The 18,095-nt window shown below is 39.6% G+C and overlaps 1 protein-coding gene across 4 annotated transcripts in view; it reads left to right on the top strand.

The window, feature by feature from the left end:
* Positions 1–564: 564 nt before the first annotated feature.
* MICAL-like (protein) overlaps positions 565–18,095 on the top strand; it is a 26,334-nt gene continuing 8,803 nt past the window's right edge. Inside the window, exons 1-4 of one of the 4 annotated variants that reach the window (XM_046622123.2) lie at positions 565–770; positions 9,316–9,597; positions 13,884–14,062; positions 17,260–17,351. In XM_046622123.2, the coding sequence (XP_046478079.1) occupies positions 9,446–9,597; positions 13,884–14,062; positions 17,260–17,351 (423 nt within the window). In that variant the 5' untranslated portion in view covers positions 565–770; positions 9,316–9,445. Of the gene's footprint in view, positions 771–4,048; positions 4,242–9,315; positions 9,598–13,883; positions 14,063–17,259; positions 17,352–18,095 lie in introns of those variants that run through there. The other 3 variants (XM_046622121.2, XM_046622122.2, XM_046622124.1) reach the window with 3 other exon arrangements.

Raw genomic sequence — 18,095 nt, 5'->3', positions numbered from 1 at the left:
CCGAAGGTTAGCTAAAGAAATACATTTTTGTTGCTTGCTAAAAAAGTGTGCAGGAGCAGGCGTTCGTCAATTGACAATAAATGACTACATAGAATCAAAACAATAAAATGATCGTTCGGCATTTGAAAGAGGTTCGACATGTATTTGGATGTTTAATACGGACTGTTTGTCGATTTAAATTTGTGTTGACGTATACATTATTATACCTTAAGATGAAAATTGTATTTCGGTTATACAAACTAGATTCGATCCCAATTAATTCGGATAAGCGAGGTTCTACTGTGCCCGTATTTGGATTAAATATGAGGAGATTAAAGTGCAGTTGTGACAGTATGATAAAAATTGAAAACAGTATGTCAATGACAATGTATGTACGATCATCATCCGCAGACGATTTAACCATTCTCTGCAGTTCCGCGGTTCACTCGAGGAGAGCGTCTTTAATCGGTATTAATCTCGAAGGATGCACCGCAGCTGCTGGCAAACCGCACACGATGCTCATTGCCAATTGAATCGTTGCAGTTTCGCCCGATTTCGCATTGGTCGCAACAGTGAACGGACGAAGAAGAGAGGGAAACGCGCGTGAATGGAAAGAGAGCGAGTGAGAGAGGAGAGGGAAGGAACGAAAGCCGAGTTAGTTACGAGCAGTGCGTCTGCGAGACGGATCGGCGTGGCATTAGAGTCAGGAAAGCTCGATTGTGAAGTTCGTCGCACGCAGGTTTTACTCGAGACTTAATCCCTCGCAGCGGAAATAGCCCTACGTCAAATCCGTGAGTATAATTGACATACATTCTGCATGCGCAGGATAACTGTATAGGTAGACTGTAAAAAACAAAAAAAAAAAAATGCGTCGTGAACTTGTATAGAATATTGTTTGGAGCCAGGCAAACACTATTTGACGTTCAAGTTCTGAATCGATTGCAAAAAATGTTCTATAATAGTCCACACCGCAGCTACTATCGCTCAATTTTAACACCGCCATTTTTTACAGTGTATATGCAAGAATATAACGGATAATAGATTTCTCTCTCTATTCTATTATACTGTTACAAAGGGTGAAATCACCCGTTTAGCTCCCCTTTCTAATGATCTAGTATAATCATCGTGGGATAAAAGATATATATAAAAGCTCTCGTAAAATTATAACATTATTGTAAAATCAGTCCTGTTTTTACAGAATTAAGCGCATTATTACCATCTTTTAGTTTTTGCCTGATGTCTCGGTCGCTTCTTTATTCCTCAACGAACCGGATTTATTTCCGTAACATCCAAACGTGTTACAATCGCGCGTTTCGGCTTCAATCACCTGTTGCGCCCCCGAATTGTACAGTAACAATTATGTACGAAGATACTACGTGAACCTCGAAAATTTTTATAATCCAAATATCATCTCGTTCTCGCATCGTTCCGGAGGTGCACACCTATGTATTGTATTATACAGAACACGCAGCAGCATCGTTATGGAAACTCATTGAAAGTTCAAAGTATTGTTCGGTATTCGGATGCGCGTTATTTCATTCAAAACATACCTGCTACTCGCGTATACAATAAATTGCGTGCCGTTGCGTGACGAGTTTTTTTTTCTTTGTTTTTTTCTTGTATTCCATCGATGCTTGTTTCGTGTCACATCAGCTGCAGCATTGCTGGAAGCCTATTGAAAAAGCGTATGTATGCAGTGTGTACACAACACGTCCGTTCAACTGTTATACAGAAAGTGATTGTTATTCGTTTGCATATATTTGAGTTAAAGCGTATAGGTATGTATGTGTTGTATGTATGCGTATTGCGTACTTTAAGTGTACTTTTAATGTACTTTAACGTGAATGTATGCGTATATACAAGCCGTGCCAGCACTGCACACCACCTACATGCAACTACTCGACTCAGTCACGCGTGTGTGACGTGCGTTTTATCGTATACACACGGTGGCGATGCGTGACCTGTAAACAATAGCGTTTCGACAGCACGTCTGATGGTGCATATAATGTGTAAAATGGAACAGAGTGTTGTTACAAAGGTGGTGCAGGAAGTCGGAGTATACGTGTGACGTTTTTACATTTCATTCGCCAGACGGCATACGAATTATCATACCACTATATGTCTGTTTAATTATTTTCTCGAGTTATAAATTCGACGATCGATGAAACATAGGAATACGTATAGTAGCAGCGTTCGGAGTGATAGATGATGAAAACTCGGTATGTATACATCAAGCATATTCGAAAGTGTATAATTTGTGCCGCGGGTAGTTTGGTGTGAAATCGATGCGAAATTAGCGCTTGTTAATAAATCAATTTTGTATACCCGAAACGGTCGGGTAATCCTGAGGGTATAACGATCGTTCCAAGGTAAAACAGTTTCCCAATCCGCTGAGATAATAATTCGAGCTGATCGAATGCGTGGGCGGAAAATTATTTTCCCGGCGCTGGAAAAGGAGAAAGAGAGAGAGTGAGAGAAAAAAGAATTAACGCTCGATAATAATTCAACTCTCCGGATGTTGGATCGAGCAGAGAGTTGCTAAAACGTGAAGAAAGTGAGCTGACACTACACATTATACATTTATACACACCTATATCCGTTTTTGAGTATTAACTGGAACGAGTCGTTGACAGCTACGGGCGTTATCAAGAGCACAGAGCGAGTTGACTTTCTTTTGGACTCGTTCACGGCTACTCGCGGCGCGTGCTGAGAACGATCGAAAGCGTTTAGTAACGGTAAATAGTATATTGTTTTACTATATCTGCTCCGTAGAGCCGTGCTTAAAGCCGACACACTGTATAGGGCAAAATTTTCTAACGAGGGACGCGCGAACGTCAAATCGAGTCGCAATAGATGGAAGAGTTTGATGCCTCGCAGCTGTGTGCAAGCGACTCGACTAATTTTAAGTATCCCAGGATTTAATTAATTCTGTATAAGACAGTGGCTGCAGGCGGAACAAACGGAGAAATATGTCGTTATGACGATGCCAATTTACGAGGATTTCATCACGTGTGCTTGATAACGCGTGGCAATGAGGCTGAGGTTATTATAACGTTATTGTGACGATTAACGGTTTGACAAATCGTTATTTCACAGTTGCAGAAATGTCGGAAAATTCATTAAATCATACGATAGGGAAAAATTTATTAATATTTTGAAAGCCCGACTACTTGAAAACCTCTCTGTATAGGTATATATAAAATTTAAAAATGACAATTTTTCTCATCGATGTTTCGTTACCCGTTGACGTTACTTACTTCAGTCTCATCCTGCAGCAACGGTCGAGCACAATACCCACCTTTGTTTTTCGACTCTCAAACGGCAACGGAATAATAAATATACACACGCCGACATATACCTATATATACACACTGCATATAATATCCTGGAAGCTGAGTGAGCCGAGGCTCAAGGCGTCCGAGTCTCGTACACGTGTTGTACGTTATAGGTATACGTACATACATCACAATGCGTCGGTGATACCTCCGCCTACTTTAGCGATGACCTAACCAACCGCAGACGGTGAAGAGCCGAAGATACGATCATAAAGAGTAGCGTTCTTCTCTGTTTCGGTACATAACGAAAGAATCGCCGTTGGAGGAAGACTAAATTGTTGCATTTCTTCCTCTCATTCTTATTTCTTTTGGGTATATACATTTTGCGTACACTCGATTCATCGAGGATGCAGGTGTGGTGTATCTGGGTGTATCGTTGCGGGTCTCGTTCGTCATTGATACGAAACGATCATTGAGATCGGTGATCACAAACACGAAATAAACAAAACAAACGACGAAAGGTACCGTGGTTTTAGAACTTGGCGTACAGATGGCGGGGCGTGGGCCGTTATCGGCACAAGTCCCGACCCAGCCTAACCAGCCAGTTCGAAGAAGAGAGTGGCTCGGACGGTAAATACGGTGAACAAAAAATTAGACACATAGCGAAGAACCGCAAGTGGCGCCTGAGTCAGGTAAACTCTCTCTCTCTCTCTCTCTCTCTCTCTCTCTTTCACGAGGGCGGTAGCGTGGAGAGGGGAAAATTAGCTTCGGGAGAGCAGCAGCTTGGTGCTGCAGTAGTGACGCGCGGTCTTTCAGTATCGTATCAGGACACACGTGTGCGGTCCCAGGACTCTCAGGATCCGAAACTTCGAGCTACGAGTTTACGAACCTCCCTTTCCCAGCCGCCAAGTAACAAGTGGTGGTGCCGGCGCTGCGACGAACAGCGACGAACGACATCGATCCCCGATGACACGAATTATTATAGCTGTAAGTGCGAGTATAAACGACACGACAATCACGAAACTAACGTTAGCATTCTCACTTGTGTTCCTCGATATTATCAATGACAGCGTGATCGCAGGTCCGGCCATTCGTTCACCAGACATTCATCGGCCGAACACGCGGACAATACGGGAGAGCCGCTCTCTCCCCCCTTTCTCTTTCTCTTTCTCTTTCTTCGAGTACTGCTGATCCCTTCATTCCCTTCCGTTGCCTCTGTAAGTATCTGCCACCCAGTTCTCGCTCACTGCTCACCTCACATCCACGCCGATGATCCTTTCCCACGGTATATATCCTCGGGTATAATCGGCGTAGACGGCAAACCGAACGGGGACGGTAGGACCCGCTCGTACGGTATATATCATCTTTACATACATACTTACGCCGCGGCGAATCGTGTGTTCACTTTTTACTCCTTGACATCGCGTTGTGTCGTTTTGTTCGGTTAAAAAACCGCCCCGTCAGCTGCTGCTGCTGCTTCTGCTGCTACTGCCACTGTCGGGTTACGCATTTTACGAATTTTGTCCTCCGTCGAACTGTTCGAGGTGATTTTTTTCACTACTTTTCTCCGCGATATTGCAGCGCACGATTTTAGAGTGTGAAATAAGTGTTTATTTTCTTGATTTTCTTTTATTTTCTACACACCTTTCTCTCGATGACACTCCACGCTCTAGTTTTTCTTCCGAAAATTTACACGCGAGCACATTCTTTCGTGTAGTTACGTTATACCGTACGCATATAATGTATATGTGCCATACCTGCATTGTTTGCGTTTAAGCGTGCTGAAATAAGCAGAGAATAATGATAAATACGCTTGTCTCGAAGTACTGATCGTATATCATCGGTGATTGTAGGCACCCGTAATTTTTTCTACTACGTATCGTATAAATAATAATCTATACATGTACACGTGTATTACGCGTCTTGACCACCGTTAACTTAACTCACTTATCTCAACGGCGATCTCCTACCTAACCTAATTCAACCTAACTTAACCTAACCCAACTAAAATCGGTGCAGGTTGTAAGTCCGTGCACTTCGTTATTCGGATCGAGTATGACTAATTTTAACCAATTGTAACGCAAATTCGACGCGACGGCGTTACGGTCAAATTTGGAGCGGTGTTTTTTTCCTTCACAATCAGTCAGTCGCTACGTAACAGCAGCACGCGTAACTTGTCTACTGACGTCGCAAAAAACAATTCTTTTAAGGAAGTAAAGTGCGGTTTATCAGTCAGACGAATTCGCGCGCGGAGTTTATTACGCACAGTGATTGTTCGGTTGGTTCGATTGTTATCTCCCGATATCGAGACGTATTAAATAATAAATATCGCTGAGATTGCACGTACTTATTTACTCTGTGAGTAATTTGTTATTTTTTTAGTCTGGATTGACTGTAAGATTCGTTCGAAAAGAAACTCCGTGGTTCGAATAAACTGTAACGCCTAAGGAAAAGAGAAAAGCATGTTTTACCTGGAGCTACAGTTTGATCTTTCGAAAGTTGTTATACCTAATTACTCGACTTCGTTTCTCACAAGTTCGATTTAACCTTTTGAGTCGTAGTGGTAAGTCTTCTTACCACCTATGTTACATCCATGTTTTGTACGTTTAGAGAACTTTTCAACATATTTCTTTGCGGTATTTTTCTATTTCTGATAGTACACCAACAGGTTTTCAATACTCTAGAGTAATTATTGCGATGCAATGTTAATTATTATTGTTAGAAACAAATTGATTGAAAAAAATGGTGAAAATTGAAGGAATAATTCATTTCCGAGAAAGTTAACCCTCTACGCTTACACGTGTTTTACACAGATTATAAGTTTTTGGGGATGCTGATTACGAATCTGAAATCGGATTTTGAAAATTCAGTATAGCGAATCCAATCAGCGTTCCCGAAAACCCCTCCATGGCCTTTTTGGACAGCATTCGGTCAAATATGAAATTTTCGTCCGCTATCTTGAAGTTTTGATATCTGATATGAAATTCGTAATGAGCGACCCCAAAAACCAGGGAACACTATCTTGTCATAACAGATGACTCAGGACAATAATGCGTGACTCAAAGGGTTAATGTTTATTTTATAATTTCACCTATTTCTTCCTGCACGTCAGGATGGGGACGTTGTTTTAATCGTATTTCCTCCTTCTCATCTATAGATTTACCCGATCGAACGAAACGTACAAGAGTTTCGATTTTGCACCGCGTCCATAATAAAGTATCAACGGCAACACAAGGCCGTGTCTCGGCACAAGACAGCTGGATCGAAAGTGAAAATACATAGAATAAACCCGTGTTACTTATTTCGGTGCCGAAAAACTCTGCCCGTTATTCACGCTTGCCTATACTGCGTAGACGGAGGCGCATATATATATATCTGTTGGGTGTAGGTCTTGTACCGTTCCTGGGGGATCAGGTTTTCAGAGTCTCGTAACTCTATACAGACTGGACGGATGGACGGACGAAGACCGAGGGGCCTGTGAACCGGCTACGTGCTCCGCCCCGCGTGGCTCAACGGCTATTGTCCCGACGGTTCCTTCACGGTTTTTCCATTGTCCGATGACCCCCGACTTATACTGCCTCGCCGTAGAGAGATAAAGAAGGAAACAAACCCCCGTCGTATAATCGTTGCGCCCCGTTTTACCGTCGCCGTGAAAAGTTGACGTGCGAATCGGTTCTAAAATGTACGTGTATATCAGGTTGGTTCGTTGTTTGACTGTTTTCTTTTTTTCGTTTTTTTTTTTCTTTCAAGTATTTCTCACAAATTTTTCGAGTGGTACCTTAAAAAAAAAAGGATAAAAAGTGAACCACCCTGGTATATACGTACGTAGTAAAAATCCCTGGGAACCGAGACCTACCGTTTCGTTTTTCCCGTCGGGTCGCGTCGGACGGGACGAACCTTCGAATTGCGTGACCTGCGGCTTGACCGCCTCGAAATTGGGTTCTGGGAATCAGAGGGGGAGGACAACGGTTTGTATTATACAGGAGTACACGTAATGAGACGCCGAAACACGGCTCTTCGCCCATACACGCCGCTTGTTTTCCCTCTCCTTAGAAACAATCATCTTTATAATGAAACATGATTTTTGGCTACCCTGCAGGATCGCGAATTATTGTTACAGGGTACGGAGATAATTCGCGTTTCAAGCTCGTGAAACAGCTTCGAGGCGATAATAATGGCTACCGAAACACGCCGAGTTTGATTTTTTTTTTTTTGTTTTTTTTTTTTCATTCATCTTATGTACCAGACTCCAGAATGTCGACATGTACGTACATTTGAATTTTCAATTTTTCGATACCATTATTTTCTTTTTCTAATCCTTGCGGGGTGGGGGGTCGTTGGTAGTCTAAATCAAGAATTTCTATAACTTTATTCTGCAACAGCTTCGGCCGTCGTCTTGAATTGAAACAAAATTTGCTATTACTAAAATTGTAGAGAATTAAACTTGTTTCCTACAAGTGTAGTTTTGACCATTCTTAGTCGAAAGTTGAAAATGTAGTGCGAGTAATTCCACAGAAACGAATTTTCCCATAAATTCATCGGACTGAAGTCAGTAACGGTAACGTAACCAAACAATGGGGGGTAAAAATTACTATTTTGCAAGTTTACTTTCGAGTATTTCAGTTTTCAGAAATATGAATACATTTTGCCTTATTATGATTTATTGAATTTCCGACATTCCTGCAACTGTGAAGTAACGATTTTCCAAAACGCTAATCATTACAATAGCGTTACTAACTTCAGACCTCATGTAAATTCAAGATGGTGGACGAAACTATTGCAGAATCTCGTCAAAATCCTGGACTTAGACTACTAATGAGGGTACAAATGCGGGCGGTAATGGTCACTTTTAATAGCAGGATGTGCACCTGTCGCAACGTTCAGTCGGTGAACCGGCTTGAGGCACTCGAGCCATTACGGGCGGCCAGTTTCCGGTGAATATTGACTTGCGTATATAAGGTATAACACCGAGTCGACAGTTTCTATCGCGGAAGAGGCTCTTTTCTATTTATTTTTCCTACTTTTCTCCCTGCGGCTGTAGCCGCAGTGTAAACGGCAGCGCTCTTCTCAACAGCTATCTCTGCAAATATTATAGCCGCTGCGCACTTGAAAAGAGATATTGCGTGTTTTAATATGCGTACATACAGGTATATATATAATACAACAAACTTTTACAACCGGGCGTGCATTTATCCATGCACGCCTATATTATTATAAGTAACTAAACTTATTACGCGCGGTGAAATTTCTAACTCAAGTTAACATTGCCTTTTCTCCATTTTATACAGCAAACGCGTCAGCCACGCGAGAATAAGAAAGGGGAATGAAAAAAAGAAAAAAAAAAATCCACACCACGAGAAAGACCTACTTATGATATAGTGTTTAACAAGCGATGATTTTTTTTCTTTTGACCACGCGTTTTTCTGCATAATTCACAGCTTAGAATACGTTTCTCGTACAGTTATACCTTATATAATAATGAACACAAAATACGGTTTTTTGTTTTTATCTTTTCGCCTCGGTCTAAATTCCGAGTCAATAATTATATGTTATATACATCAGTTTTGTTCGATTTCGCAATTGTCTGTGAAACTTTTCGCTCTGCATCGTACGAATTCGACGATGAAATTATTTTTATCCTTTTATACAGGCAAAATTTATTCATGATATATAATAAAAGTACAGGTGGCGTTGAGGTATATAGTTATGTGCAAATCTATCACATCTACAGGTTTCCACGTCGTATTTACAGGTGGAGACCTATCTCGCGGTTAACGGCACTCAATTAATACCGTTTAACCTATAGACTGATTGTATACTTTTTTCTCTGTTGTTTTTTTTTTTTTTTTTTTATTTTCACAAAACAAATAATAATTTAAATTCTCGCCTCATCCAGCTGCATGCGCCTGCAGCGATTACAAGAAGAGAATTTTTTTTACGATTCTGAGAAAGAAGAACTCTAAACGTGCCAAAACTTATTTTTTATCTCGCTCGCTTATTGCGAATGTATACAGTAATACATAAATGCAAGTCGTCTCACGAGATGTGTTTTCTTTTTCAGATAAGATACCGCATCGGTGTATAATAATCTTTCCCTGCAATCGGAGGTCCAGAGAGCCGGAGCAGCGACAGGTTCGGGAATTCCCTGCAGCCTACAATAAAAGGAACCCGGGAGAGTAACGAAGCGAACGATGGCCGAACGCCGGGGCACCAAAGCCCTCGAATTATGGTGCCGGCGTATAACCGAAGGCTATCCTGGTGTCAACGTGCAAAACATGACGACCTCGTGGCGCGACGGACTCGCCTTTTGCGCCATGATTCACCACTTTCGACCAGATCTTGTGTGAGTCCAACCAACCGAAACCTGTAGCCGGCTCGTAGCACGTGTCAGGCTGGATATCGCAAACGTGTACAATAAAACGAGGCGAGAGGAGGAAAGAACATGGATTTTCAAAATTCGTCAACACTTCGGAGCAGTATAACATATCGGATTCGGAACTCATAGATCTTAAGGCCATTTAGTACTCCTACCCTTATAGACCGAGCAAACACATCCCTGTTCTTTCTATATTACTGGGTTATGTTCGCAGTTAGGAGGCCGAAGAAGAGCGATTTTTCAAGGATTTTTCACGAACAGACATCTCAATTTATTAATTACATAAAAATTTATATACGTAATGGGGTAACATTAAACCTCATTGTGATATTTTTTATTCTTGTATCTGGTCTTTAATCGAAGGAATAAGCAAAATATTAATTTCTTAAAAAACGGCAGCTTTTCACAAAAAATTCGATTCTCCACCAGAATTTTCACCGTAATTTTTTTATGAAATGTAAAATATCTATCGGAGAGAAAAAACCTTCGATCAAGGATTGTAAATGCATTCATAAAGCTTGTGTAAAAATTTCAGACTGATCGGTTCAACCGTTTCCGAGGAATCACGCACACCGACTTTGAAAACAGTTTTGCAAAAAACGCTTTCAAAGTTTCACAAGCACTTTTAAAACGCTCCGGGGCGTCTTTGCAAACGTGCGCGTAACTTCGATAATATTTGTCGGATCGACATGAAATTTTCTTTTTATCTACTTGAATGTTTGTACATTACGAGAGTGAAAGTAAAAAAAAAAGAAAAATCGATTCTTGAGAAATCCTAACTGCGTGTAACCTCATAAATAAACAAACCAACGGAAAGGTTTCAAATTTCGACAGTGCATCGCTCTTATGTGACGGAATTCAGAAAAGTTACTCGTATCCCGAAAATCGTTGAAAAAGATCGGTAAAGTTACGAGCACTGCTTGACCTTAAAAGAGGCCTTGATGGCGCGACCTTTCGCCTTCCTCTCTCTCTCTCTCTCTTTCTCTCTCTCGGCGGAGGAATCGAGGGGAGGCGAAACATCGAGCTGTGTGTGCAACTATTGCAAAATTCTCCGTTGCAGCAGCGGCGTGCACTCGCCGAAGATAAACCCACGCGATAAGCGTAATCCAAATGGAAAAATGTTCGATCGCGAGAGGATCCGTTTCGTTTCACCGCGGCAGCTGCACGTTCCGAGTCGATCCGATTCTTATACGCTTGTAGTAGAAACGCTGCACCAGCGCGACCGGGTCTAATTGACGAACGGAGTGTGACGCGCCGATCGCGGACCTCTCGTTATATCCACCGGCTATTTGAACACACACAGACACACAGGCGCAGACACACTCATATCCTTTATCGTTTGATTCACAAATCCGCATTTTTATTTTATTTTTCCTTTTTATAATCCGCTGTGCTGCGCAACAGAGCTTGTAAATGACCGGGACGCGCGTGCCGTTTCACGATTCGCGACTATCTTGTAGCACGGATCCGATCCCGATCAACCGGGAAACTCACTCGATTCTCGCCTTTCTTATTTATTTTATTTTGTTTTTCTTCTTTTAAATTTATTCCTTTTAACTTATTCTTTTTATCACCTTGTAGTTTCACGATCTGTTTCCTCGGTTTTTACCGATGATACATACATAGTCGTGTTTTATCGCGCAGTCGTTGGTTGATCGAAAACTGGGTCAACTTTTCACCTCCTGTATAGTATGCGTGTTAAAAACCGTCGTCAGCTACACGCCTCGTGAACAGGAGACCCACCTCGGGGCCGTTCATTAATTACGTAAGGTTTTCGGGAGACGCAGAGAGGAGGAAAATGGCGAATCGGGTCGTTCACGGTGTTTTTCTTCCTCTTTCCTTAATTTTTTTTTTTTTATTTCTTTGCTGTCACCTGTACACTGACTTTACATTTTGACACACGGGATTGTACGGTACATGCATACGGTATTATAAATTCAAACGCTCTTACAGATGGGAGAAAAAATTCATTCTTTTCTTTCAAATTGCAGAGGGAGAAACAAAAATGAGTAACGCGAAACGAAGCCTTACGTCGCGTATATAGGTATATCCATAATAAACAGGGATGTGAAAATCTTGTTTGGCTTCGCACTGCATCGCGAAGGGATCTCATAGGGGAGAAAAGGGAATGAAAAATTAAAAGAGATTGTCGTTACCTATATGTTATAATATTCACATACTCTGCCACGCGTAAATATCGCCTTTCTACGCGATATACTCGCGTCGAGTATTATTATACGTCGCATAATAGGTGTTACGTTCACATTATTATATTATATGTATATATATATATATACGCTATGCGCAAACAATGAAGCGTCGTGCATTGCAGTGTCGAAGGAAACGGGAACAAGAGTCCCTGAACAACCTGCGCACGGTTATATTTCCGACTTTCTCTGTATAAGAAATTCCCTTGGTATCATTTTCTCGCTGTTCACTCTGCAATGTTTACTTTTAGAGGCGGAAATATTACAGGCGCACGATTAATTAATTTTTACTTTCTTTGTGTCACTCCTGCGTGCAAGTAAATTATGTGCGTATAGATTCAAGGCCTCTCTCGGGTGCATAGAAATAAACAAATTCTCACGGGGTATAATATTTTGAAAATCTATTTCAAGATTTACATTTACTTATAATTTTCGACTCTGCCTTTTCTCCCCCGCTCGTTAACGACCACTAGGCCAAAAATAATCGATGCATCGATTAATCGAGTCGAAAAAAAAAAAAATAATCAAACACGACTCGATTGAATCGGTAAGAATTAATCGATTAATCGCCTGATTCGTGTCTTTTTGAAACGGTGTATACGAAACCAAAATTTCGTAAATTTCAGTATGTAGTCTTAATAGCGGAAAAGTATTTCGATAATTCATAGGTTCATTCGCAATATTGTTAAATTTCAGGGGGAAATAATCATTCATCTTTCACTTGATACATCAAACAGGTAGTTAGTTAGTAAGACAATGATTATAATTGTTGCTCTGATCGCCTAAATTGATATTGTATCGCGTGTTTCGTTTGGAAAATTTATGCAACATACAAATATTTGTTTCTCTCATCTCTCGATTCCCGATTTATCTGCAGTTGAGCGTTTCGACGGGGTGTGGCTGCCTCCTCCTCGTCTACCGTAGGTGCTAGGTGACTCCGGCTCTGAGTCATCGGTCGATCCCCGCCACCGTCGTCGTCGTCGTCGTCGTCGTTGTGTTGTATTGTACCCCGTTGGATCGGACGGTCGGTTGGTCGGTTTGTCGGTCGATTACGGAGCCGAAGAGCCGGTTATAATACCGTGTCGTCCGGTCCGCGATTGCCGCCGCCTACCGCGCTCCGTATAACGTATTCTCTTTTTACGCATATATCATGCACGTGTAACGGTCGCCCCTGTCTAGCAAGTTGGAAAGAAAAATAAGAAAAAATTAAATAAAAAACTAAAATAATTATAATAATTTACAAAACAACAGAAACAAATAAACTAGAAACTAGATTGGCGACAAAAATGTGCGTAATAAAGATACGCGTAGGTACAACATGGGTATAATGCACGTGCATCTGGATACGTAATATAGAATAGCTATATGCGTACACGGAGAGAATAAGAGTGCATATTTTACTCGGAACTGTATGAAAAGAGGAACCCTTCAGGTTTTTTGCTAAAATATAGGTCTCAAAAATGCAGAATTTATTATGAAAACAGTGAAAACCACTGTGTGCAGAGTAAAATTTGATGAGGATGAAGTCGGTAACGATGCACGTTACATAGGAAAAATCGTTACTTTGCACCTTTGGGTATGTCTGAAATTTAGTAAATCATGATAAAGAAAACAAAGCATAACGTTCGTTACGTTAACGTTGCTAACTTCAGACTCAACAAAATCTGTTGCATTTACAGTAAAAAATATAGTTGACGCGGGTATTTTTTAAAACCAAAAACTTTGGGGTGTCTCTCTTTTCCTGCTGTTTTCAGTAAAATGCCCTTTTTTTTCCATCTCTCCGTATACTTTCAGAGACAGTAATCGAACACAGAAATGATAGGGTATCTGGTAGAAAATGGAGAAAAATTTATAATAATCTGTTCTCGATCACCGTGCATGTACACCTATACTGTAATTATCTTTGAACTATTGCGGAGGGTATTTATTATTGTTATTATTATTATTATACACGTGCGTACAGGTATATAATGTATACGGATAATTGATTTCACCTTCGTTATCATATGTATATATATATATGTATGTATGTATGTATATTTTCAGGGATTTCAACTCGTTGAACAAAGATGATGTCTACGGTAACAACGAGCTCGCGTTCAGGACGGCTGAACAGCATCTCGGGATACCCGCCCTTCTCGACGCCGAGGATATGGCCTCTTGCGCCGTACCTGATCGTCTCTCGATTCTCACCTACCTCTCGCAGTTTTATCAAACCTTTGGAGGTGAGTCGAAGTGATACTTATCGCCAAGGCCCGGATAAATGTGTATTAAAAATGACAAAATGTATACGCATAATATAGACTTGGAACACTAAAATATGGAGCAAAGAATAACAACTATTGCCCAGTGGAATACACTTTATATTTTGACATAATTTATGTTGTTGTTTGTTATATCACGCAGGCGGTATCTGTTATTTTTTACTCCATATTTTCACCATTAGTCTATATCGTATGTACATATCTTGTCATTTTTAATAGACATTTATCCGGGTCCTACATATCACGCTGAGTGCGATCGGTATGTCGAAAAGTATGTGCAGTCGATTTATATCCACGCACAGATCGATGCATCAATTGATCAAGGAGATGTATTTTGAGAATAAACTTGAACAGCGTAGCGAAAGACTGGGATAACCGGGAATAGTCAGGGAATTATGACGAACCATTTGGAAAGACGTACTTTTTTTATATATCGTTTTAAAACTTTCGATATGCTTCGTAAATTGAGCTAAGCTAACTTTTGGAAGTGGTATATTTGTTCAATTTCTAATTGTCCGCGTGAAAGGAAGTAATACGATGTGTTTTTTGCTCAACAATATCTAACAATATAGTTTCGTGGGAAAACGTGAGGGAATTATGAATTTTTTTTACGGAAAATATGAGAGAAAAGACGGAGAATTTTATTTCAGCAAAATTGTCGCTGTCCTGTTGAAGGAGTTACGGATGAAAAACGTTTCGGATGATTGACCGCGGTATACTTTGATTATTAACGCTGAAAATGTTTCTCTCGCGAGTGTCACTTTTTCTTTTTCTTTGCCTTCTCCGTTCCGGGAGTCGGTGATAAAAAAAAAAAAAAAAAAAGAAAAAAAACGAACGTTTAGATAATTATTAGCCTCTCGCATGCCAACAACTAAGAAGCGTTTTGTGTGTCGGTATAAGTAAAGTCAGCTCCTAGATACGGAATTGCGAGAGGAGTTTTAGCTGATGGCAAAGCCAAGTTGCTACTTGTTAAATAGGCCACAGGCTATGTCGTGTCTCCATGCGCCATGTGCGTGTATATAATTGTACATGTATGTCCGTGCAGATGTTTGATGGCCGTATAGCAATGTCCTTTTGCTGCTGCTGTTGCTGCTGCAGGCTATCTCCTTGGCTTTCTCTTATCGACGCATTTATGTAATAATTATTACTCTATTCCTCGCGCTAACTCCTCTCTGCAGCAAAATACTCGTGTACAGATTCTCATGTACGAGTAATAATACCTGTATGTATAATTTACGTATAGGGCATTCCATACCACTTCTACCCTTGACCTCTCGGATTTGGCCGGCCATTTTTTATACGATTGTTTTCACTTTTAAAGGAACTCTGGTTTTTTTCGTGAATTTTTTTTTTTCTAACACGATTTGTCTTTTCTACAATTTTTTCTACAAGTCCATTTTATAGATCGACACAATTTAAAAATTTGAAAAATTCTGTAAAATCGTGTGTCAGATGTCAATATTTTTAAGCTTGTTAGAGCCGGAGTGGGGTGATTTTTTTCTTCTACAAATAATGTTCAAAAAAAAAAAAAAAAAATTAGTAACGGGAGTCATTTTACTATAGATGATTGCTCAAACATTTTTATATGTCACATCGGATTTTTGAAAAGTTCAGATTTTTCGGAACCATTTTACCGCATTTGCAATATTTTTTATTAGCAAAATGAAGAAGAGAAAATATCTCTTGCGAAAGATTTGAAAAGTTTTTTCAATGATCCGGTGTGATGTACGAAAATGTTTCAGCAACTATTCACAGTAAAATAACTCTCGCTTCTAATTTTTTTTGAACATTGTTTCCACAAGGAAAAATCTTCCCACTCCGGCTCTGAGCTTAAAAATTTTGATACTGAGAAACATTTTTTTCAGGTTTTCAGCGTTGATCAATACAATTGTTTTAAAAAATATTGTAGAAAATTAAAATCAAGTTAAAGACATCTAAGGAAAAGGACCGATTGCCCTTAAAAGTGAGAACAATTATTTAAAAAATCGTGGGCCCAATCTGAAATGTCAAGGGTCATACCCAGGTCGAAGTGGTATGGAATACCCCATATATATATACATTGGTGTAATTCGTGTATATGTATTTTCAGCATATGTATATCTACACGTACGTATGCAATATAATAGGAACGTCGCACATCGAACAGCGCTGCAGCACAACAACGCGATTGCTGCACATCCACTAATTATGCACGTGTGCAAATATTTCACCCAAGTGATTGCAGTGTATAAATTATTGTTGCAGAAGATGCTGATCGTGTGAAAATTTTAGGTTTTTTTCTTCCCCCCTTTTTACTCACTAATGATTATTTTTCTTCTCGTTACTATAGATATTACTTTTTTCACTTGTTTTTTTATAATTGATTGTCGATATCAGTTACAGAAATATACACTGAAAAAAGATTTTAATTTTGTGCCGTTAAGAGTATGTTTGGCTTAACTAAAATTTGATAATAATAACGAAAAATTTATTTTACCATATCCATATCCAAATGTACGTTTCGTTAATGGTAAATAAACTCTTTTCTCGGTCTAGTATGTCATGAATGGCTAGCTTGAAATTAATCGGGAACATGAGAAATGGGCATTGATTGTATTCGAAAATCCAGAAGTCTCATATAGCGATTAAAGTGATTTTTTCCGTACTCATTTTATCAGTTATTACTCCAATTAATGTCGGATACAGTCAATCCTTCAAACGCATGATTAGACAAGATACCGCCTGCATTAGATTATCTCTTCTCTTTGTACAAACATTATCCATACATCAAAAGAAATAAGTAGAAAGTCTGTATAAATCATTAAATCTCTCGTGTCCTGTTTATGTATTATGTATGTGCGGTAGATAATTATTTTACCGAATGTAAGAAAATCTGGAGTTTCTCACATGACTTGAATCGAGTCGAGTTGAATTATGTGCGTTGCGTTGGTAGGGAGAAAAAAAATAATTGTTTGCGTAACGCTCTAGTGCGAGTGATAGATCTAGTGGCGAACGACGGAAACTCGCTCTTGTGATGTAATAATAATTCTCATTTACGATGTATCGTAACAACACGACTATCGAACAATGAGAGTATTTTTAATTAAGGAATTATTACAGTATATAGCACATTATTTTATTTTACCCTTAAAAATAATACTCGAATTCTTCTTTTTCAGGATTATCTCCGAGTCGTTCGGCGCTTAAAAGAACCAGCAAGGAAGAACCCGACGCGAGGCTCGCGTCTGTTTCCGGTAGTCCCCAACCCAAGGTAAGTTTTATTACGTGCGAATAGTCTATGATTTAAAATATATTAACTACATAAATCAACCTTCGATCATTCCTATTTACAATAACGTTCCAACAACTTGACTCTTTTTGTTTTTTACTTTCTTTCCTCTCTCTCTCTCTCTTTTTTTTTTCTCTCTCTCGTTTAATCGCCTGAAACGAACCGTTCTTATCCTTTGTGCGAGACTGAGAACTTCCGGTCGCGACGCTGCAGTAGGTACTGAAATATTCATATTATAGCACGGAATTATTATTATTACTATTATTATTTTTCTATTTTGTGAAAAACGTTTGAGCGTCGATTCGTTATATTCTATGATAATAATATCGCTGGGAAGAAGATAAACTATGCTTGGGTACCCTTTTAACAGCAGGCCATTACGTAACCATCTTCACATATTATTCATATAACTCACGTCGTTATCATATGTTTTAAGGTTCGTGTTACATGTCGCAGAGATACCCTGGATCTTCTCATACTCATACCACGATTCTCATTCTTTCATTCTATGAAAATAAACATTATACTTTTACTTCTTCTTCTTATCCCCCTTCAATTTTACACGGTTCAGTAATCGTCGTTGTATTTTTTTTTTTGTTTTTCCCCCCTCACAAACGCTTTGCTTAATTTACAACTTCCTACAAGCTTAGATTATCGTAATAATATCTGGTGGTTTAACGATTTTAGATTTTCCTTAACGAAAAAAAAAAAATACATTCAATCTTC

The sequence above is a fragment of the Neodiprion pinetum genome, chromosome 4, assembly GCF_021155775.2.
Source record: "Neodiprion pinetum isolate iyNeoPine1 chromosome 4, iyNeoPine1.2, whole genome shotgun sequence".
In the NCBI taxonomy this organism is placed as follows: Eukaryota; Metazoa; Arthropoda; class Insecta; order Hymenoptera; family Diprionidae; genus Neodiprion; species Neodiprion pinetum.
This window is presented reverse-complemented; position numbering and strand designations above follow the sequence as displayed.